Source organism: Protopterus annectens, chromosome 2.part2 (assembly GCF_019279795.1).
Source record: "Protopterus annectens isolate FY-2018-M chromosome 2.part2, PAN1.0, whole genome shotgun sequence".
Lineage (NCBI taxonomy): Eukaryota > Metazoa > Chordata > Ceratodontiformes > Protopteridae > Protopterus > Protopterus annectens.
In genome coordinates, this window is record NC_056730.1 from 344,468,354 (window position 1) to 344,487,653 (window position 19,300).

The 19,300-nt window shown below is 35.3% G+C and overlaps 1 protein-coding gene across 1 annotated transcript in view; it reads left to right on the top strand.

Moving 5' to 3' along the window:
- Positions 1-19,300, top strand: part of COL19A1 (collagen type XIX alpha 1 chain) — a gene marked incomplete in the record, with an annotated part of 3,251,042 nt that overhangs the window by 778,555 nt on the left and 2,453,187 nt on the right. The window contains 2 exon segments of the mRNA XM_044063894.1: positions 3,253-3,528; positions 18,689-18,769. Coding sequence (XP_043919829.1) covers positions 3,253-3,528; positions 18,689-18,769 — 357 coding nt within the window.

Sequence of the window (19,300 nt, forward strand, 5' to 3'; positions counted from 1 at the left end):
ATGGAGTGCAACAGTGTATAAATCCTGTGGCTGTTCTATTCCTGATTCATTGACAACCTGTGCCATTTGCTTTTTGGGTGCTATTGTGCATGTCCAAACTCAGGGGCTGGAGGCTCAACACCATGCATCTTGGACATGCAAAAAGTTTGTTAAAGAATAGTTGTGTAAAATCTTACCATAACCATAGATGTCCTTCTCTTCCATGTTGCAATATTCTTACTGTGGGATCCTCTGCCTCAGGTGACCCAAACTTCGGCTCCTATACAAAAGCTTTCAGTCCAGATGTTGTGGTGCATGGGATGTCACATGTAGGGCCATAAACCAGGGAACTTAAATGCAATGTCTGCATACACAGACCTCAGAACTAACTGCCCAGTCCGACAGTAGCCTAGGAGATGCCAAATGATGTCCTTCAGACTGGTGGAATGCCACAGACTGTCCAAAAATGACCATAGTGCTGGTAGGGGCTCTGTGAAGGCCCACAGACCTGTAGATATGAACACAGGGGGTTAGGAGGGAGGGAAGGAATACTGCAGTATGGAAGAGAAGGACATCTATGGTTATGGCAAGATTTTACACAACTATTCTATGTCCTTCTATTCTCATGTTGCAGTATTCTTACTGTGAGAGAGTACCACAGCTCAGGACGCAGGAAGGGTGAAGATTGAGGTAGTGGATTCCAGAAATCCTTGCAGGATTGCCCTTGCGAAACCTGCTCTGGCTCTGGAGAAAATTAATGCAAACATGCAATAGGTGTAAGTACTATAAATGTATTAGTTATGGTCCATCATTAACAGTGGTAGGATATCCTAAATCTATTGGCTGTGTGAGTTAATTTGATCGTAGCATCAGTAGTTTGGTATGCCTGGCAAATTGTCACACCTATGAATCATTTCATGGAGGTAAAACTGAAAGTCCCCTCTTTAGTAGAGGTTCCTTAACACTTGTTTAAGTAAATATGTGATATTCTGACATGATTTCAACCATTTTTGTTATTTAATAGTACAGGTGAAGGATGGTAAACCAGGATGGAACATAAAAAGTTGACTTGACAATTATGTTTATAAGCCATTCGCCCTCCTGGTTTAAATGAAAATTCTTTTTTTAGTGTTTTAAAGTTCAGGGATACTAAACTATAACTTACAGAATATTTATAGAATGTATAAATATAGAATTTACAAATATTTGTTTTATTTATAATATTATAATTTTTGTACATTTTCAAATGTGTTTGATGGTAAAATATTCTTATTTATTTGCTTGTATTTAACATGTGGATTTTAATTATGTTATTGTACAAATTGTGCATGACTTTAATTGAAATTATGTTTTCATGAAGTCCTTATTTAATTTTGGATGGAATGTTTAACTTTTATTAGTAAACAGGTTCTGGGAGAAAGTCTTTGGCATTTTGTTAGGTTGTTTGTTGTTTTTTTTTTTCAACAAACGCAAGGGTAATATCAAGTTTACATGATAGGTTTAGGATTAAGAATTGGATGGTGAACTCCTGCCTTGGATTGGATTGTCCATAAAAGCTTTAGAGAAGAAAAACTTAAAGACAAACAGAATAAAGTATTAAGAGTACACTACATGCTGGAGGCTAAGCTATGATCACTACAGATGTGCCTAGAATATTTTTAGATTTTTGAGGCTAACTGCAGTGTTCATTAAACTTTTGAAAGAACATAAATGTAACAATAATGCACAGCTTATAGAATTACAAATCTGAATTGATTGACAAAATGCATATCTGACAGAAATATGGACTGCGGGGCGGGTTGATATTTAAAGTGTTAAGAAGTATTGTACATATTTTTCAAATAAATAATTATTTTCCTCTTAATGTTAAGTTTAAGGAATTTCTGTACAAAGTTGGAAAATTGAGAGCATATTACATCTCTGTTTAGTTATAACATGTAAACCATCCCGAATCAAAATCCTGAGTGGCCTAATGCAGGTTAGATTTGTAAAGTGTACCCAGTAACAGAAAGGCTTATTGTTCTAAAAAGAGTTTAGGACATGCCAGTGCATCAACTCAAGGAACTTCCATGAATGTGAAATGTCCTTTTAGAGGTAGTAAGACAATGGTCATTAGACATGTTTGAAAGGCAGTTGACTTCACTGATCTTTATCTGGTAGGGGTTATAGAGCATTATGTTGAAAGCATAATATGTTTATAGTTTCTTAGGTAAGCTGAAATGCAACAGAAATCCATTGTTTGAACTAACATAAAAGTGATGTGCAATGCCATTTGAAATGCTTTGAGTATATAAATCTGTGCTGATCTCAGTGAGGATAAAAATGATCTTCATGTATAGAATTAGCCAGATAAGTTAGAGTGTTACAGATGGGTCTTAGGAAGTTAAATCTTCTACTTCTTCTTCTTTCAGCTGTTCCCATTAGGGGTCACCACAGCAGATCAACTGTTTCCATTTTTTCCTGTTCTCTGCATCTTGCTGTGTCACACCAACCACCTGCATGTCCTCTCTCACCACATCCATAAACCTTATCTTAGGCCTTACTCTTTTCCTGTTACCTGGCAGCTTCATCCTTAGCTTCTTTTTCCCCAATATACTCTGCATCCCTCCTCAGCACATGTCCAAACCAACGTAATCTTGCCTCTCTGGCTTTGTCGCCAAACCTTCCAACTTGGGTTGACCCTCTAATATACTTATTCCTAATCCTGTCCATCCTCGTTACACCCAGTGCAAATCTTAACATCTTCAACTCTGCCACGTCAAGCTCTGACTCTTGCCTATTTGTCAATGGTCTTAGGGAGTTAAATGTACAAGAAAAAACAACTGTTAGAAATGGGGATGGGAAGTTCTGAACTTGCATGTTGTCCAATATCATGAGATGAGCAGTATTTCTTGTGGCATTTAGCATCTGGCATTTGCAAAGTACGAGGTTAAGTCACCCTTTACCTACTTAAATAAATAACGTTGATATATAGTAATGAGGCAAATGGTAATAAAGTATTGTTGCAACATGCATACATATGTGCAACTTTGGATATTAAGTCTGAAAAATGAAAGAGTTTAAGTGGTGGTTGAATATCAGTAACTGCAGTGTGGAGTGTAATTCATTCTCCTATTTTGTAATAATATGCATGTCATTATTTGCAGTATTGAATTATTCAGATAATTACTTGGTATTAATGTCAGTTGATACTGATGAGACCATTTGAGAATACCTTATTAAGGGTTATTTAATACAGTTTAACAAGTTAAACCAACTGTTATTTTCTTTCAGATTTCTATTATTGTTGATGGAGCAAAGAAAGTTGTGGAGTTTATAGCCAAAGACCTCCAGAGAAATACATTACACTACACCTTGCAAAGTCGTGAACTGCACCAATTGTTTGACCGCCAGTGGCACAAGCTTGCCATCTCTGTACAGTCCAGAATTATTTCTGTCTATGTAGACTGCAAATTGATTGAAAGAAGACATATTGGGGATACAGACATCATTGACTTTCGGGGAAAAACTCTAATTGCAACTCAGGTTCAAGATGGCAAACCAGTAGATGTAAGTTACACGTTTTTATTTAAAATGCAAGCTTATGAAAATACATTGCTATATATATAATGTCAAATGGGTATTAAGAAAAAGTTTGGTTATAAATTCAAAACTGGTTCCTCATTGATAAAGTAATCTTTCCAAAATTATGCATTACTTGTAATTTCAAAAGCAAACTCATGTATTAAAATATGTATGTTTATACCCTGAGCAGAGTTTCACACAATAGAATATAACGTGCTGCATGCCAGTGTTATATTGTTAAATCATTTTCTTTTATTTCTGGCTTTCCTGACCTTTAATGTCATTAAAATTTGCAGTTATATGTGAAGACTCTTAGAACTTGTTTTAGATTAACCAGATTTATGAACATGATCTGCAAGTATGCAGTACTATTAAGTGATCAAAGTGGTCCAAAACAGATGCTATAATTGCACATGATTCAGAACACCTTTCTAGAGTGCCTGTACAAACTATGGTACATGGGAGCTCAGGCATACAGTAGATATGCAACTGATGAGCATCAGTATCTTGTGTTATTTAAATGTATATGAATCACAGAAGTTAGTATGTACACAAGGTAAAACATGGACAGGGCTATGCCCATGGTTAAGCCACAAATAAATATAAAGCCATGGAGCTGGTTACTGCATCCAAATGATATGCTGTTCAGCTGAGAAACAGCACATATGCTATACTGGAAACCACTCACAACAGTAGATTTAATAAAGTAATACAACTGTACTTCCCAGACTACATTCAGTGCACACCATCATACTGATACAAACACACTGTTCCTGCTACCACCACAGAGATACAACAGAGCCCTTAACAATGGGAGGTTGTACTGCAGCTGATCACTTTATTAGTATAATTGGCAAATATTATCTGTTCCTCTGCCATATTTAAAGAAGCTCAAACCCGTCTGAACTATTTTTTGCAATGACAATGTAGTAGAGAAAAGCAAATGTGTGCCAGCATCACAGAATGTTCATAGTACAGTCCAAATGGAGAGAGAACTCTAAATGTAGGTATGTAATCAGTAAGAAAAGAAGATTAGTATTGCCAGAACTGAATTCATCCTCAAGTCTTGGTGAGCTTCTCATGGAGGACCTTGTTTTTACAAAGTTTCACCAAAATAATACTGCTATACAGACTATATTTTTTATATCATGGTTAAAAGCCAGGTCAGAAAATAAAAATTAAGACTGGGTCTAAATGTCCCATGATAAAAAGGGCCCACTGTTGGTGTGTGCACTAGTTCCAGGACTAGTAATAAAGTCATTGTAGAATCCATAGAATGTGGAAACAGTTCTACCGCTGAGCTCAGGAGATAAGTAGCTCCCTGTGCTAGAAGGAAGTAGTAGTCCACAAAAAGCAAGTAGATAAACCAAGCAGGAGGCATAAAGGCAATAAAGTGCACTTTTGAAGATAAGGAAGTGATTATGAATTGCTACTGTATATCTAAAGCATGAAGATTAAAGTAGTAGTCTAAGATGATATCTTTGCAAAGTTTAGCTGAATCATTTTGGAAAGTGGTAGGAATAGAAATCAAACCACAAGTAGACAAAACACATATAGCAACTGAAAGCAGCAAAGCAAAAAAAAAAAAAAAAGAATATAAAGAAAAGGACCAGAATAAAAGGAAAGAAAATTGGAAAGTCTACAAATACAGTAGGGAGTATAGAAAACTGATAGGGCAACCTCATGATGACCAACAGTTTACACAGGAAAGGTTAAGGAGAGGTGAATTTGAACTGAATGATAAAAAGCTAATAACAATGGCCGATGATAATTGACTAAGCACATGTTGTAGTACAAAGTTTATATCAAAAGTGGAAGAGGCAGAAAAGTGCAGGTTCTGTAAAACAAAACCGGAAACACATGCACATCATAAACAGTACCTTTGAAATATTGCTAACCAGGACTTTTATGTGATCATTCCTAAAGCTAACCAAGGCTTTTACATGATCATACCTAAAGCTAACCAAGACATCTATATAATCATTCTTAAAGCTAACCAAGACTTCTACATGATCATTCCCTAAAGCTAACCAAGACTTCTACATGATCATTCCCTAAAGCTAACCAAGACTTCTACATGATCATTCCTAAAGCTAACCAAGACATCTACATAATCATTCCCTAAAGCTAACCAAGACTTCTACATGATCATTCCCTAAAGCTAACCAAGACTTCTACATGATCATTCCCTAAAGCTAACCAAGACTTCTACATGATCATTCCCTAAAGCTAACCAAGACTTCTACATGATCATTCCCTAAAGCTAACCAAGACTTCTACATGATCATTCCCTAAAGCTAACCAAGACTTCTACATGATCATTCCTTAAAGCTAACGTAGACTTCTACATGAGCATTCCCTAAAGCTAACCAAGAGTTCTACATGATTATTCCCTAAAGCTAACCAAGACTTCTACATGATCATTCCCTAAAGCTAATCAAGACTTCTACATGAACATTCCTTAAAGCTTATCAAGACTTCTACATGAGCATTCCCTAAAGCTAACCAAGACTTCTACATGATCATTCACTAAAGCTAACCAAGACTTCTACATTATCATTCCTTAAAGCTAACCAAGGCTTCTACATGATAATTCCCTGAAGCTAACAAAGACTTCTACATGATCATTTCTTAAAGCTAACCAAGGCTTCTACATGATAATTCCCTAAAGCTAACAAAGACTTCTACATGACCATTCCCGAAAGCTAACCAAGACTTCTACATGATCATTCCTATAGCTAACCAAGACGTCTATATAATCATTCCTAAAGCTAACCAAGACTTCTACATGATCATTCCTAAAGCTAACCAAGACTTCTACATGATCATTCCCTAAAGCTAATCAAGACTTTTACATGATCATTCCTTAAAGCTTATCAAGACTTTTACATGAGCATTCTCTAAAGCTAACCAAGACCTCTACATGAGCATTCCTTAAAGCTAACCAAGACTTCTACATGATCATTCCCTAAAGCTAACAAAGACTACTACATGATCATTCCTAAAGTTAACCAAGATGTCTACATGACCATTCCCTAAATCTAACCATGACTTCTACATGAGCATTCCCTAAAGCTAACCAAGACTTCTACATGATCATTCCCTAAAGCTAACCAAGACTTCTACATGATCATTCCTTAAAGCTAACCAAGGCTTCTACGTGATAATTCCCTAAAGCTAACAAAGACTTCTACATGATCATTCCTTAAAGCTAACCAAGGCTTCTACATGATAATTCCGTAAAGCTAACCAAGACTTCTACATGATCATTCCTTAAAGCTAACCAAGGCTTCTACATGATAATTCCCTAAAGATAACTAAGACTTCTACATGACCATTCCCGAAAGCTAACCAAGACTTCTACATGATCATTCCCTAAAGCTAACCAAGACTTCTACATGATCATTCCTAAAGCTAACCAAGACATCTATATAATCATTCCTAAAGCTAACCAAGACTTCTACATGACATGCCACACTGACTAATGTAAAAAAAAATGTGCATAGCCTCCTCCAGCCTGCATCACATACCTATGTTTGTAATGATTATGAGTCTGTCATAAAGTCCAACAGTCCTGGCACAATAAGCTACTTGTTGTCTTGTGTTGAGCTGGTCAGCTTGTATTGTCCAGAACAGCTTTGTTGAAATCTAGAAGCAAAACCAATTGACATGCCAAAAATGGACTACACATTGACACTGAAATTAGTTTTACAGACAGGATGTGGATTGGAAGTGGATGACAGTAAGGAAATGAAGTGCAGTAACACCTTGTGTATCCTGTACTCATTCTCTCCCACCTCCTCCCTTCTCTTCATCTGAACTGTCCTTTCCTGGATGGCATAGAGCCTATAGAGCTCCCTGAGACTGGGTCCAACTGGGGCATTCAGTTCTGAGGAAAGGTACATGCAGATGTCACTTTTATGGCCCATGTTCCCTGGGCCAGTGTCAGATGTCCTATGCATCTAGCAGTGCCTAAAAGCGTTTGTATACTGGCCAGACATTTGGGTAGCAAGAGAGGAAAACCCAACAGATGAAATACTGCAACATGAAAATCGAAGGACCTCAATGCACGACAGGCACTCTGCCATCTTCCAGAAAGGGACTTGACAGATGGAAAAATAACATATTTCTGTTTGCAAGGCAAAGACAGAAAGTTAAGGAATGTAGTCATTAGACACTATTTGTAGGGGATATACACTCCAAATAAAACAGGTAGCTCAAAATGGACAAATCCTGAGAGAAATGGAAAAAAGTAACAACAGATGTGAACACTATCTCTAAAGAACAATGACAATCATTTATTACTACAAGAGCACACACAAACATTTGTACCCCATGTACTTTCTCAAGTACTATAAAATCAAAGGGTCAAATGATGTTTATATCAAAGTAAAACTTAAACATAAGGCATTCAGCAATCAATTTTAAAAACAAAATGGTTAAAACATTTTAAAATACCATTGACCCTTAAGTTTACAACAGTATAGCAGTTCCTAAATATACATGCTACCTTTATGAGATCTTCAAGAAAGAACCAATTAAAATAATTCACTTTGAAACTAGTAACATGAGATGGAATCAAAATTAATTTCTTAGCATCCTTATTTTGTGTAGGTTTTATAAGTTATACTACAAAAATCATTCAGACCAAGAAATTAGCCATCTCTAAGCCTTTAAATCCACCCATATCCCCTCCTTTCTGTGTACACTGCATTATTTTGCATTATTTTGGTTTTATATGTTTTTACCCTCTTGTTGTATATGTGCATTTGTCTCAGTTTTATGTTGCATTTCAGAGTAGTGTTCACCAATTTTATTGTTTAGTCTCCTATTACTCTTCTCCAGCTTGAAAGACAGACATTCCATACATCCGCTAAATAAATAATATTTTTAGTATCACATTTAGTTGATATATTTAAATAGAAAGTCTTCTTTGCTACTCAATGAATAAATGAATAGTTATCAGAAATATAGGGAGGCACGCACAGCAACTTCTGTGGAGTCGTATGCCTTTTATTGAGCTCTTCTCACATATAGTATGGTTTTAGCAAAAAATGTGAGTGCTGTGCCATAATTAACCTCACATGTTTTGGAAAGAGACTTGTCAAACTTTCTCCAGTGCAGTGGAGGGATAGAGCAGTCTTGAAATCCACCATTCAGCCTTCTGCCAATGTTTTCACCCACTCACAATCAATGGTGTCATCTCAAAGTAAATCAAAATGGCAGGCAGGGTCCCCCAGGGATCAAGCAAATCATAAGTTATCCAAGCTTCAATAGAAGCTTTAACAGACATTATGAAGAGAGTAACTGTGGGTATCTGACATATTAAATCAGTGACTGCTAAGCACGACCATCAGTTCCAAGCCATAAATCAATTGTTATAACAACAGTAAGGCAAGTTGACTGAGTAAAGGGTCATAACAAACTTGCACTCGAAATCAATACAAAACCTCCAAACACATGCTCTGCAGATGGAAAACAAGCTTAAAGACCTGAAGAATCATGCCCAGAGAAACAATATGTGCATCATTTCTTGCCCAAAAATGCAGAAAGTCTGAAGCCCCTGCAGTTTTAAAATTGTGTTGGCAAAGGTTCTTGGGCTTAACACATCTCCAATAATTGAATGGATCCACAGAATTTTGTTCAGATTAAGAAACCTCAACAACCCATGACATTTCATAATATTGCATAGAGGAGGCAGCTCTGCCCAAAATTCATGAGCTTGGGAATAATTTCAGAATTGCTGGGCACATTGTAAGGGTTGCTCATGACTACAGTTTGTTTGTGTCTTTCGGCTTTTCCTAGTTAGGGGTCGCCACAGTGGAACTCTGGTCCGCTAATGATTGGCAGTAGATTTTTACATGCCGAGTTGCTGGCCCTGATGCACAACCTTCAACGAAGGTACGCCTATTCATGCATGTCTCCATACAGAAGATGCTCTAGCTGAGAATCGAACAGGACTTCTTACTGTGAGGCGACAACGCTACCACAGCACCACCACCTGAAAAGCTGGCCCAATTTTACATCACATTTGGGAACTGGGTCTTTGAAAACAATTAAGATTCACAGCAACTTTATTCATTACTCAAGTGGATTGCCAAAGGGCCTTCCAGGACTCAGTGGAAGTGGATTGGTCTTTAGTCAATCTAACAAAGGGCTCCATCACTTCTTTTGTTGAAGTGGTAACCAGGACAATGCAGGGAGCCTACAACACTAAGAAAATGGATAGACCAGAATCTACCTCTCCAAGCAAGCTACCAACTAACAAGAAGGGCAAAGATGTCTCTGGATGATCACATGGACAATCCAAGGGACAGATCAAATGATGGACTTTACTCCTCACCTCTTCCAACTCATAAAAGATACAACCCCTTGGCAAGTTCCCCACTGGGTGACCCTTCCAGGATAACTCTTTTTCTACACCTGAAATTCAACTTGAGGAAATAGTAAATATTATAAAATTACAGTAGGAACTTTCCTTAGATGAACTGATTTCAATTGATGTCTCTTCTTTATTAATAGTTCCTCTAGCTTCATGAATTTTCTTAAGCCAGGGTCTATCGATGTTGTATGTTCTGAAAAGTTTGGGTCAGAAGCCAGCTAAGGTGCTTGTGATGATAAGAATATGTCCTGGTTCAATATCTTGAGGTTCAGTGACCATGAAGGACTGTTTACTGAATTATGTATTGCATATCCATGGTGTGTGGCCCCTTTGTTTGCTGGTGGGGTATGCTACCCTGCTGAGTTCATTACCAATATTTGTATAGAGTGCTCCAAGTTCTTTAATGGATAGTTTGATACAATAATGTGTCATTAAATATTAACTAGTTGTACTAAATCCACATACTACCTAACTTATAATATTGGAATAGAAGTTACTGTTTTTTTGTCTGTTCATGTTTTTGCATTCAGTGTTTCGTGATGATATGGATTATTACACCTGCCAGAAGAGTGAGCTTAAGTAACTGGCTTTTGCTTTTATCATTACTATTTTCAGGATAGTAACGCACCCTATAGGGGAACATATAGAGGGTCAGGCTGCAGGATCCTCTGACTTGGATCACTCCATCAGTACCCATTCTCTATGTTCACACTTACTTTTCTACTCGTCTCTCTATTAAAGTTTAGCTCTAATTTATCTGTTCTAATCTTTAAGTCATCATTGTCATCATTATCATGGGTTAGGTAAGGGTAATGATTCAAGGTTAGAGGATAAAGGTTCTAATCTGACTTTAGTAAGCTGGAATGTCAATGGGATACTGCAAAGAAGAAGGTGGTGATTCTTCTTAATAAAGTGCTAGGTTGGAATGTTATCCAAGAGACTAAAGGTAAAGCTGGAATATGAGGACCCCTTTGTCCTAGTAATACTAGGTAACTTCTATGGGTCTAACAAGGATGACACACGTGAAAGAAAACAAAAGCTGGATAAACGCCTGGTATACACCTCAAGCGAAAAAAATGAAAAGACCAATGGTTAGACCACAACTGAAGATGAAAATGAAATAATCCACGTCAGGAAATAAATCACTTGCAGCTTCACAGTAGTGCCCTTTATAAAACCAAAAGTTGTAACTGAGATGTAGTAGTCAAGGTAGGAAACGGTTCACTTGCAGTTTCACACCACTTTATTAAACAAGAGTAAGCGCTTTCGTAATCTAAGTCAGCTGATCGCTTCTTCAGACTCATAAAAACAGTTAAAACATTGGTATTTAAAATATGGTTCAACCAATGAAAACACATATAGAACTATGACATAGACTAATTAAAATTGCATACATCAGTACATTAATTTGCCTTATATTCTGCATAAGATGAAATAAAATATACGTATAACAGACACATTTTCTGTAATAATCCATATTACTTAATGTTTTACTTAATGTTTTAGTGGTCTGGATTTTAAAAAAGGTTTCAAGGTAACAGCATTATTCAATCCAGGAGACTTATCTGCCTAAAGTAGTAAAATCCATCTTTGTTCTGCTTCCTCGACCTTATTCCTTATATCACCTCCTCTCTTACTTTTATTTACTATTTCTGAAACCATGAAATTAAAAATATGCTTCCTATCTTCTTCTTCCACATGTTTTGCTAAAGCACTTGTGTCTTTTTTTATTTCTTATATCTCTAAGGTGTTCAAGGATACGTTCCTTTAGACACCTATTGGTTTTGCCTATATAAAAGGCATGAAGGACAGTGCAGAAGCTGAAATAAACCAAATGTTGTGTTCTGCAGTCAGCATAAAAATCTATATCAATTATAAATCCTAGTGTAGGATGTTTATATGTAGATTTATTATATAAATAGTCACATGCTGTACAATTTCTGCAAGGAAAAGTCCCCTGCCTATCAGATAGGATCATTCTTTCATTGTTTCTGGATTTATAACAGAGTTGCCTTTTTAAGAACCTCTTATTTCTAAAAGAAAAGCTGGGTCTATCTTCTAACATTTCTCTCAAGTCAGGATCCGGCAATAAAACATTCCAATTCTTCTCAAAAAATATTACAGAACCTTCTGATGTCACTTGAATAAGTTATAGGGAATCTAACTTTAAAATCATGACCTTCCTTGCTTTTAACATCTTCTATAGTATTTGAGAAGAGTGGTTTACATCTCCCATCCCTATTTTCAATGGTATATTTAGAGCTTTCATTTATGTCTTTCTTACTTTAACCTCTGTTTAAGAAGTCTTTCTCAAATATAGTCATTGGATCCGGCAATAAAACATTCCAATTCTTCTCAAAAATATTACAGAACCTTCTGATGTCACTTGAATAAGTTATAGAGAATCTAACTTTAAAATCATGACCTTCCTTGCTTTTAACATCTTCTATAGTATTTGAGAAGAGTGGTTTACATCTCCCATCCCTATTTTCAATAGTATATTTAGAGCTTTCATTTATGTCTTTCTTACTATAACCTCTGTTTAAGAAGTCTTTCTCAAATATAGTCATTGTCTTCACAAAGCCTTCATCTGTATTATGTAAGCGGCTTATTCTCATATATTGTCCTTTCACTACATTTTTGTGTACAAATGTTGGATGCATACTAGTTTTATGTAAGATACTATTTCTCCATGTAGATTTTCTATACATCCCTGCTGTAAGTTCATCTAATGCTGTCTTCTTAACCAAAACATCTAGGAATTCAATAGAGTCCCTGGAATGTTGACTAGTGAATCTTAAAAATTCAGTGGTGCTATGTAAGTACTCTACCATCTCTTGCAACTCTTCACTAGTACCATCCCATAACAGGAAGACATCATCTATAAAACGTATATACCATACAATTTTGCCAGCATATTTATTGCTAGCACTTAATACATGATCTTTTTCCCATGCAGCCAATGCTAAGTTGGCGTAGCTGTTAGCACAAGCTGTGCCCATTGCTACACCAACTTTCTGTAGATAAAACTTGTCATTGAATATAAAGACATTATTTTCTAGGACAATATCAAGCAACTCACATATCAAATTAATCTTAGTGCTTTGAAAAACTTGTTTCAAGGTCAGAATATCACGTATTTTCTCAATACCCCATTTATTCGGTATCACTGTGAACAGTGAAGTGACATCCATTGTCACAAACATGTAATTTCTATTAATATTCCTGGTCTTATTACATAACAGTCATAGAAATGCCTTTGTATCCCTTAGTATAGTCTCACATGATTTTAGGACTATTTGTAAATTTTGTTCAATATAAATTGAGATGGCTTCTGTGGCCCATCCTTTACTGGCTACAATAGGTCTCATAGGGGGTTGTGTGATGTCTTTGTGAATTTTATGTAGACCATAAATAATGGGTATAGTTGGATGTTCTATCTGAAAGTAGTCAAACAATTCCTCTGATACATAATTAGTAATCAATAAGTCAAAAATATACACAGATATCCTGTCAATTATACCTTGTACTTGTCTCTCATTTAGTTCAACATAAGTATCTGTATCATTCAAAAGTTCCATCATTTTCTTGTAATAAAAAACCTTATCCATTACTACTACACTGCCCCCCTTGTCAGTGGGCCTAATTTCAATGCTGTGAGAATCCTTTAGTTCTGACAGTGCTTCAGTTTCTGATTTACTCAAGTTATAAAATCTAGGTGGAAGATTTTTAGCATGCATCTCTCTAATTTCATGCTCACACACATTAGTGAAAGTTTCAACTGTGGGATGTATCTTGGGTACAAAGGCACTAGGTTGTTTAAACATATTATCAAATACATTTCATTTAAACATGGTTTTAAGTGTTAGGTTACGAGAAAATAACTTCAGCTCTTTTAATAAATCAGTTAATACTGTTTTCTGTGCTGGAATAAAGTTCAGGCCTCTATTTAACAACGAGGCTTGTGCATCAGTTAAAGAAAAGCTAGATATATTAATTACCAAGTTTTTTGTTGGTTCTTGCTCCTGGTGTTCATATATGCAGGAGTCACTCGTTCTCTCTGCTGTAATCGTGTTCTCCCTCTTTGATTCCTGCTGCTCGACCTGTCCCTTATTGGCAACGCCTTCTTTAACACAAATGGAAGGATTGAGGTTTGTGTAGCTTCCTTTTGCTTTTGGTGTAGCAATGGGCACGGCTTGTGCTAACAGCTACGGCAACTTAGCATTGGCTGCATGGGAAAAAGATCATGTATTAAGTGCTAGCAATAAATATGCTGGCAAAATTGTATGGTATATACGTTTTGTAGATGACGTCTTCCTGTTATGGGATGGTACTAGTGAAGAGTTGCAAGAGATGGTGGAGTACTTACATAGCACCACTGAATTTTTAAGATTCACTAGTCAACATTCCAGGGACTCTATTGAGATCCTAGATGTTTTGGTTAAGAAGACAGCATTAGATGAACTTACAACAGGGATGTATAGAAACTCTACATGGAGAAATAGTATCTTACATAAGACTAGTATGCATCCAACATTTGTACACAAAAATGTAGTGAAAGGACAATATATGAGAATAAGCCGCTTACATAATACAGATGAAGGCTTTGTGAAGACAATGACTATATTAGAGAAAGACTTCTTAAACAGAAGTTATAGTAAGAAAGACATAAATGAAAGCTCTAAATATACCTTTGAAAATAGGGATGGGAGATGTAAACCGCTCTTCTCAAATACTATAGAAGATGTTAAAAGCAAAGAAGGTCATGATTTTAAAGTTAGATTCCCTTTAACTTATTCAAGTGACATCAGAAGGTTCTGTAATATTTTTGAGAAGAATTGGAATGTTTTATTGTCGGATCCTGACTTGAGAGAAATGTTAGAAGATAGACCCAGCTTTTCTTTTAGAAATAAGAGGTCCTTAAAAAGGCAACTCTGTTATAAATCCAGAAACAATGAAAGAATGATCCTATCTGATAGGCAGGAGACTATTCCTTGCCGAAATTGTACAGCATGTGACTATTTATATAATAAATCTACATATAAACATCCTACACTAGGATTTATAATTGATATAGATTTTTATGCTGACTGCAGAACACAAAATTTGGTTTATTTCAGCTTTTGCACTGTCTGTCATGCCTTTTATATAGGCAAAACCAATAGGTGTCTAAAGGAACGTATCCTTGAACACCTTAGAGATATAAGAAATAAAAAAGACACAAGTGCTTTAGCAAAACATGTGGAAGAAGAAGATAAGAAACATTTTTAATTTCATGGTTTTAGAAATAATAAATAAAAGTAAGAGGGGAGGTGATATAAGGAATAAGGTCGAGGAAGCAGAAGAAAGATGGATTTTACTACATCAGGCAGATAGGTCTCCTGGATTGAATAATGTTGTTTCCTTGAAACCTTTTTTAAAATCCAGACCACTAAAACATTAAGTAATATGGATTATTACAGAAAATGTGTCTGTTATATGTATATTTTATTTCATCTTATGCAAATATAAGGCAAATTAATGTACTGATGTATGCAATTTTAATTAGTCTATGTCATAGTTCTATTTGTGTTTTCATTGGTTGAACCATATTTTAAATATCAATGTTTTAACTGTTTTTATGAGTCTGAAGAAGCGATCAGCAGACTTAGATCGCGAAAACGCTTACTCTTGTTTAATAAAGTGGTGTGAAACTGCAAGTGAACCGTTTCCCACCTTGACTACTACATCTCAGTTACAACTTTTGGTTTTATAAAGGGCACTACTGTGAAGCTGCAAGTGATTTATTTCCTGACGTGGATTATTCCATATTCCATTTTTATCTTCAGCTGTGGTCTAACCATTGGTCTAACAAGGATGAGCCTACCCGCATTAGAAGCCTACATCAAACTCTTACAGCTCACCTACCTTTTCAGAGCAGTAAGAGGGAAATTTAACTTGGTCCTAGTCCCATGGTTAGATAGAGGACAAACTAGGTGCACTTTGGTACTCAAAGATAGGATGCAGGTTAACATTTCCCCCAGGTTCACATTCATTGGTGACACTGTTTATAAATTATTGCAGCAATCGGACATTCGACACTATTATTATCCTCACACTTTTGGCTTATACCCCTATTTTATCTGGCAGGAACATCTAGTACAGTCTTTGCTAGGGCAAAGGGAAAACTTAGTTTTTGGCATGACCATGTTGCTAACCCTGTGGCTCTGAGGCTTTACTTGGTGTAAAGAATAAATGGGAGACTTTGTGAACACCACAAATGATTACAGAGGGACAGTAGAAAATATATGTTTTCATAAAGCACAACACTTACTCCTGCCTACCTTGTCATCGTTTGCCTTTTTTAAATTGTTTTACTGCTTGCAATGGACCCTACCCTTTTACATCAAGCAGACAAAAAGCCAGCACCAAAGTGTATAAAGTGTAACTTTATTTTAAAATTATCACATCAAGACAGACCGGTTTCGGCATAATTTTGAAGCCTTCCTCAGTGTGTAGTAATGTTGGCTTACCGAAATGAAAGAATACTGGCTTTTAGTGAAATGGAGATTTAACCATCCAATCTACAGGTCTCTACTACAGACTTTTTTTGGAATTGTAGCATAAATATGATGGTGGCTTTCATATTTAATCACTGAAAGTTAATTCCAAGCTATTGGAAGGAATCTGGTAAACCAAAAAGCACTAAACAAATGACAAACCAGGTAAACCAAATGAATGAGCTGTAGAAAGCACAAGTCCAAGGCTGACAATAAAAAATGTAAATTGGAAGGAATCTTCTATGTACTAAGTTATAAATTGAAGAGACAGTCTAATGCTTCACACCTCTGTTCCATCTTAATAATACAGCTAAACCCTGCCCTAACCCTGCCCTTAACCGTAATGTGCATCTTAACTTTGAAAGGTCCTCCACTTGACAGTACCAGTAAACAAGACAGCTTGAACACTAAACACACACACACACACACACACACACACACACACACACACACACACACACACACACACACACACATGCATGCATGCACACACACACACACACACACACACACACACACACACACACACACACACACACACACACGCAAACACTAAATTTGTCCCCTAACATGACTTTGACCCTAACCCTAAACTCTCACAACTGCACACACACTTAAACTAACCCCTTACTCTAGATTTACCCCCCACACATTTGCACAAACACATGCCAGGCTGGTATACATCCCACTTACCTTTTTCGATAAAGCACACATTCAGCATAACATCCATTTAATAAATCAGACATTCAACTACCCTGCACTTCCAGTTGACCAAAACAATATAGATATATATAAATATATATATATATATATATATATATATATATATATATATATATATATATAAAGTTTACATATAACAAAATTAAAGATTTAATTGACTTTATAGATGTGAGACTTAATAAAGATTTTTTAACAAGGTTGTCATCAATATACATTTTTAGAAAAAGCCCACTTTTCTAACTCATACCTACATTTCAGCATTGGGCATCCTTATAACAGAAAGTTAGCCTTGTAAAGGGCCACTTGCCTCAATTATCCAGACGCTTTACCAAGGACAAAGTTTTCAACATTGAGCTGTACAAATTAATTTCAAAAGTTACATGAATGTGACTACCATTTGAAACAAAATATAGAAAATGTATACAAAAATGAGAGGAAGCACATATTTGCAAATATACTAAATTATGAGGATTTTATTCTTACATTTAGGAATGCAAAATATAATGTAATTGAAATGATGATGTTTTCATACTTCATGAGTACAAATTCTTTTAGGGCCATTATGCATTCAGTTCAAATTTAAAACAATAGTTAATATGATTCTGAACATTATTTTTCAAAAAACTAGCTGTCTAAGTATGAGGATGTATTGGACATATCAGAATCATTGGATGTCCATATTGAGTGTAACACCTCAGTTGAAGTTTATTTAGCAAACTGAATGTCTTGTGAATGTTTTGTGTGGGGAAAAGTGAGAGACCAATACAGAAAAAGATTTGCAAAAATGTTTATGATAGTTATATAAAACATCCTAACAATGCACTTAAACATAATTCACTCTGTTTGAATTTTAAGTTTTCTATTTTGTAATTTAGAAAGGAGGAAACACTTCAAAATAAGCTTGGGAAACCAAGCTTGAGGACAAAGAACTTTTGTGGCAATTACATTCAAATGCCAACAGACTTAAATGAAACTATCTTTGTTTTAAGTGGATTGAAATTAAGATCAGATCTATTGTAGTTTGCTTTTTCTGCATGTTTTCTGCATACGTGTTTGTATTCAGGTTAATTTAATAAGTGATTATTTATAAGGACATTTTGATTACATAAAAACATTTTGATTGCATACTTTTTATACTGTTTTAATTATAGGGGTTGTCTGTGTATTGTTTGACTTCTGTCATATGACAAATTACTTTTTTTTTTATATATCCATAATGCCTGTATTTTTAAATGATTTTCAGCTCTGCTGAAGTCCTTTAAATAGATAGGATGAATACATTTAACCTGATATAACTAAAGAAGTTTAATGGCAAGAATTTTGCTGATTTCTTTTCTTTTCTTTTCTTTTTTTTTCCTTATTAGTCTACTGTTTTAACTATTATTACAATGCATTTCATCCTTTTTTAAAATTTAAATTTATGTTTTTGCAGAGAATTAAAATCAGATGTGATACATCTGACTGGAGCTAAAAATCAAACTTTATTTTATTTCTAAAACAGATAGAGCTTCAACGTTTATTAATTTATTGTGACCCAAAACTGGCATCTCAGGAGAGCTGTTGTGAAATGCCAGGTGGCACGGTAAGAATTTTTTTGATTATTTTTCAACTAAATAGTCACATATAAGATAAGTTGATAAATTATGGTCACTGACTCTGTTGACATTGAACTTTTAAAAACATGAATTAATCCTTAAAAACAGATGTAGCACTTATGTAACAATCAATGCTATATGTCCATCAAAGGCTAAAACTTAAATTAAACATATCCATGTTTCCAGTTACAAAGATGGTTAATACATTTCAAGAAGGCTTCGCTTCTTAGCAGTTGTTTTCTTTATGTATTTCACACATCAAAAAATTAATTTTAGTAGATGGTTAGTCAAAAATATAGCTCCATTTTTTAAATGCAAAATAATATATATAACAATCTAAGATATATATATATATATATATATATATATATATATATATATATGTGTGTGTGTGTGTGTGTGTGTGTGTGTGTCTACTTCATAACATTGAAATTTCATAATGTTGAATTTCATAACATTGATATCATAACATCTAAATCTCAAAACACTAAAAACCCAAAATAGTAAACAAAAGTGTG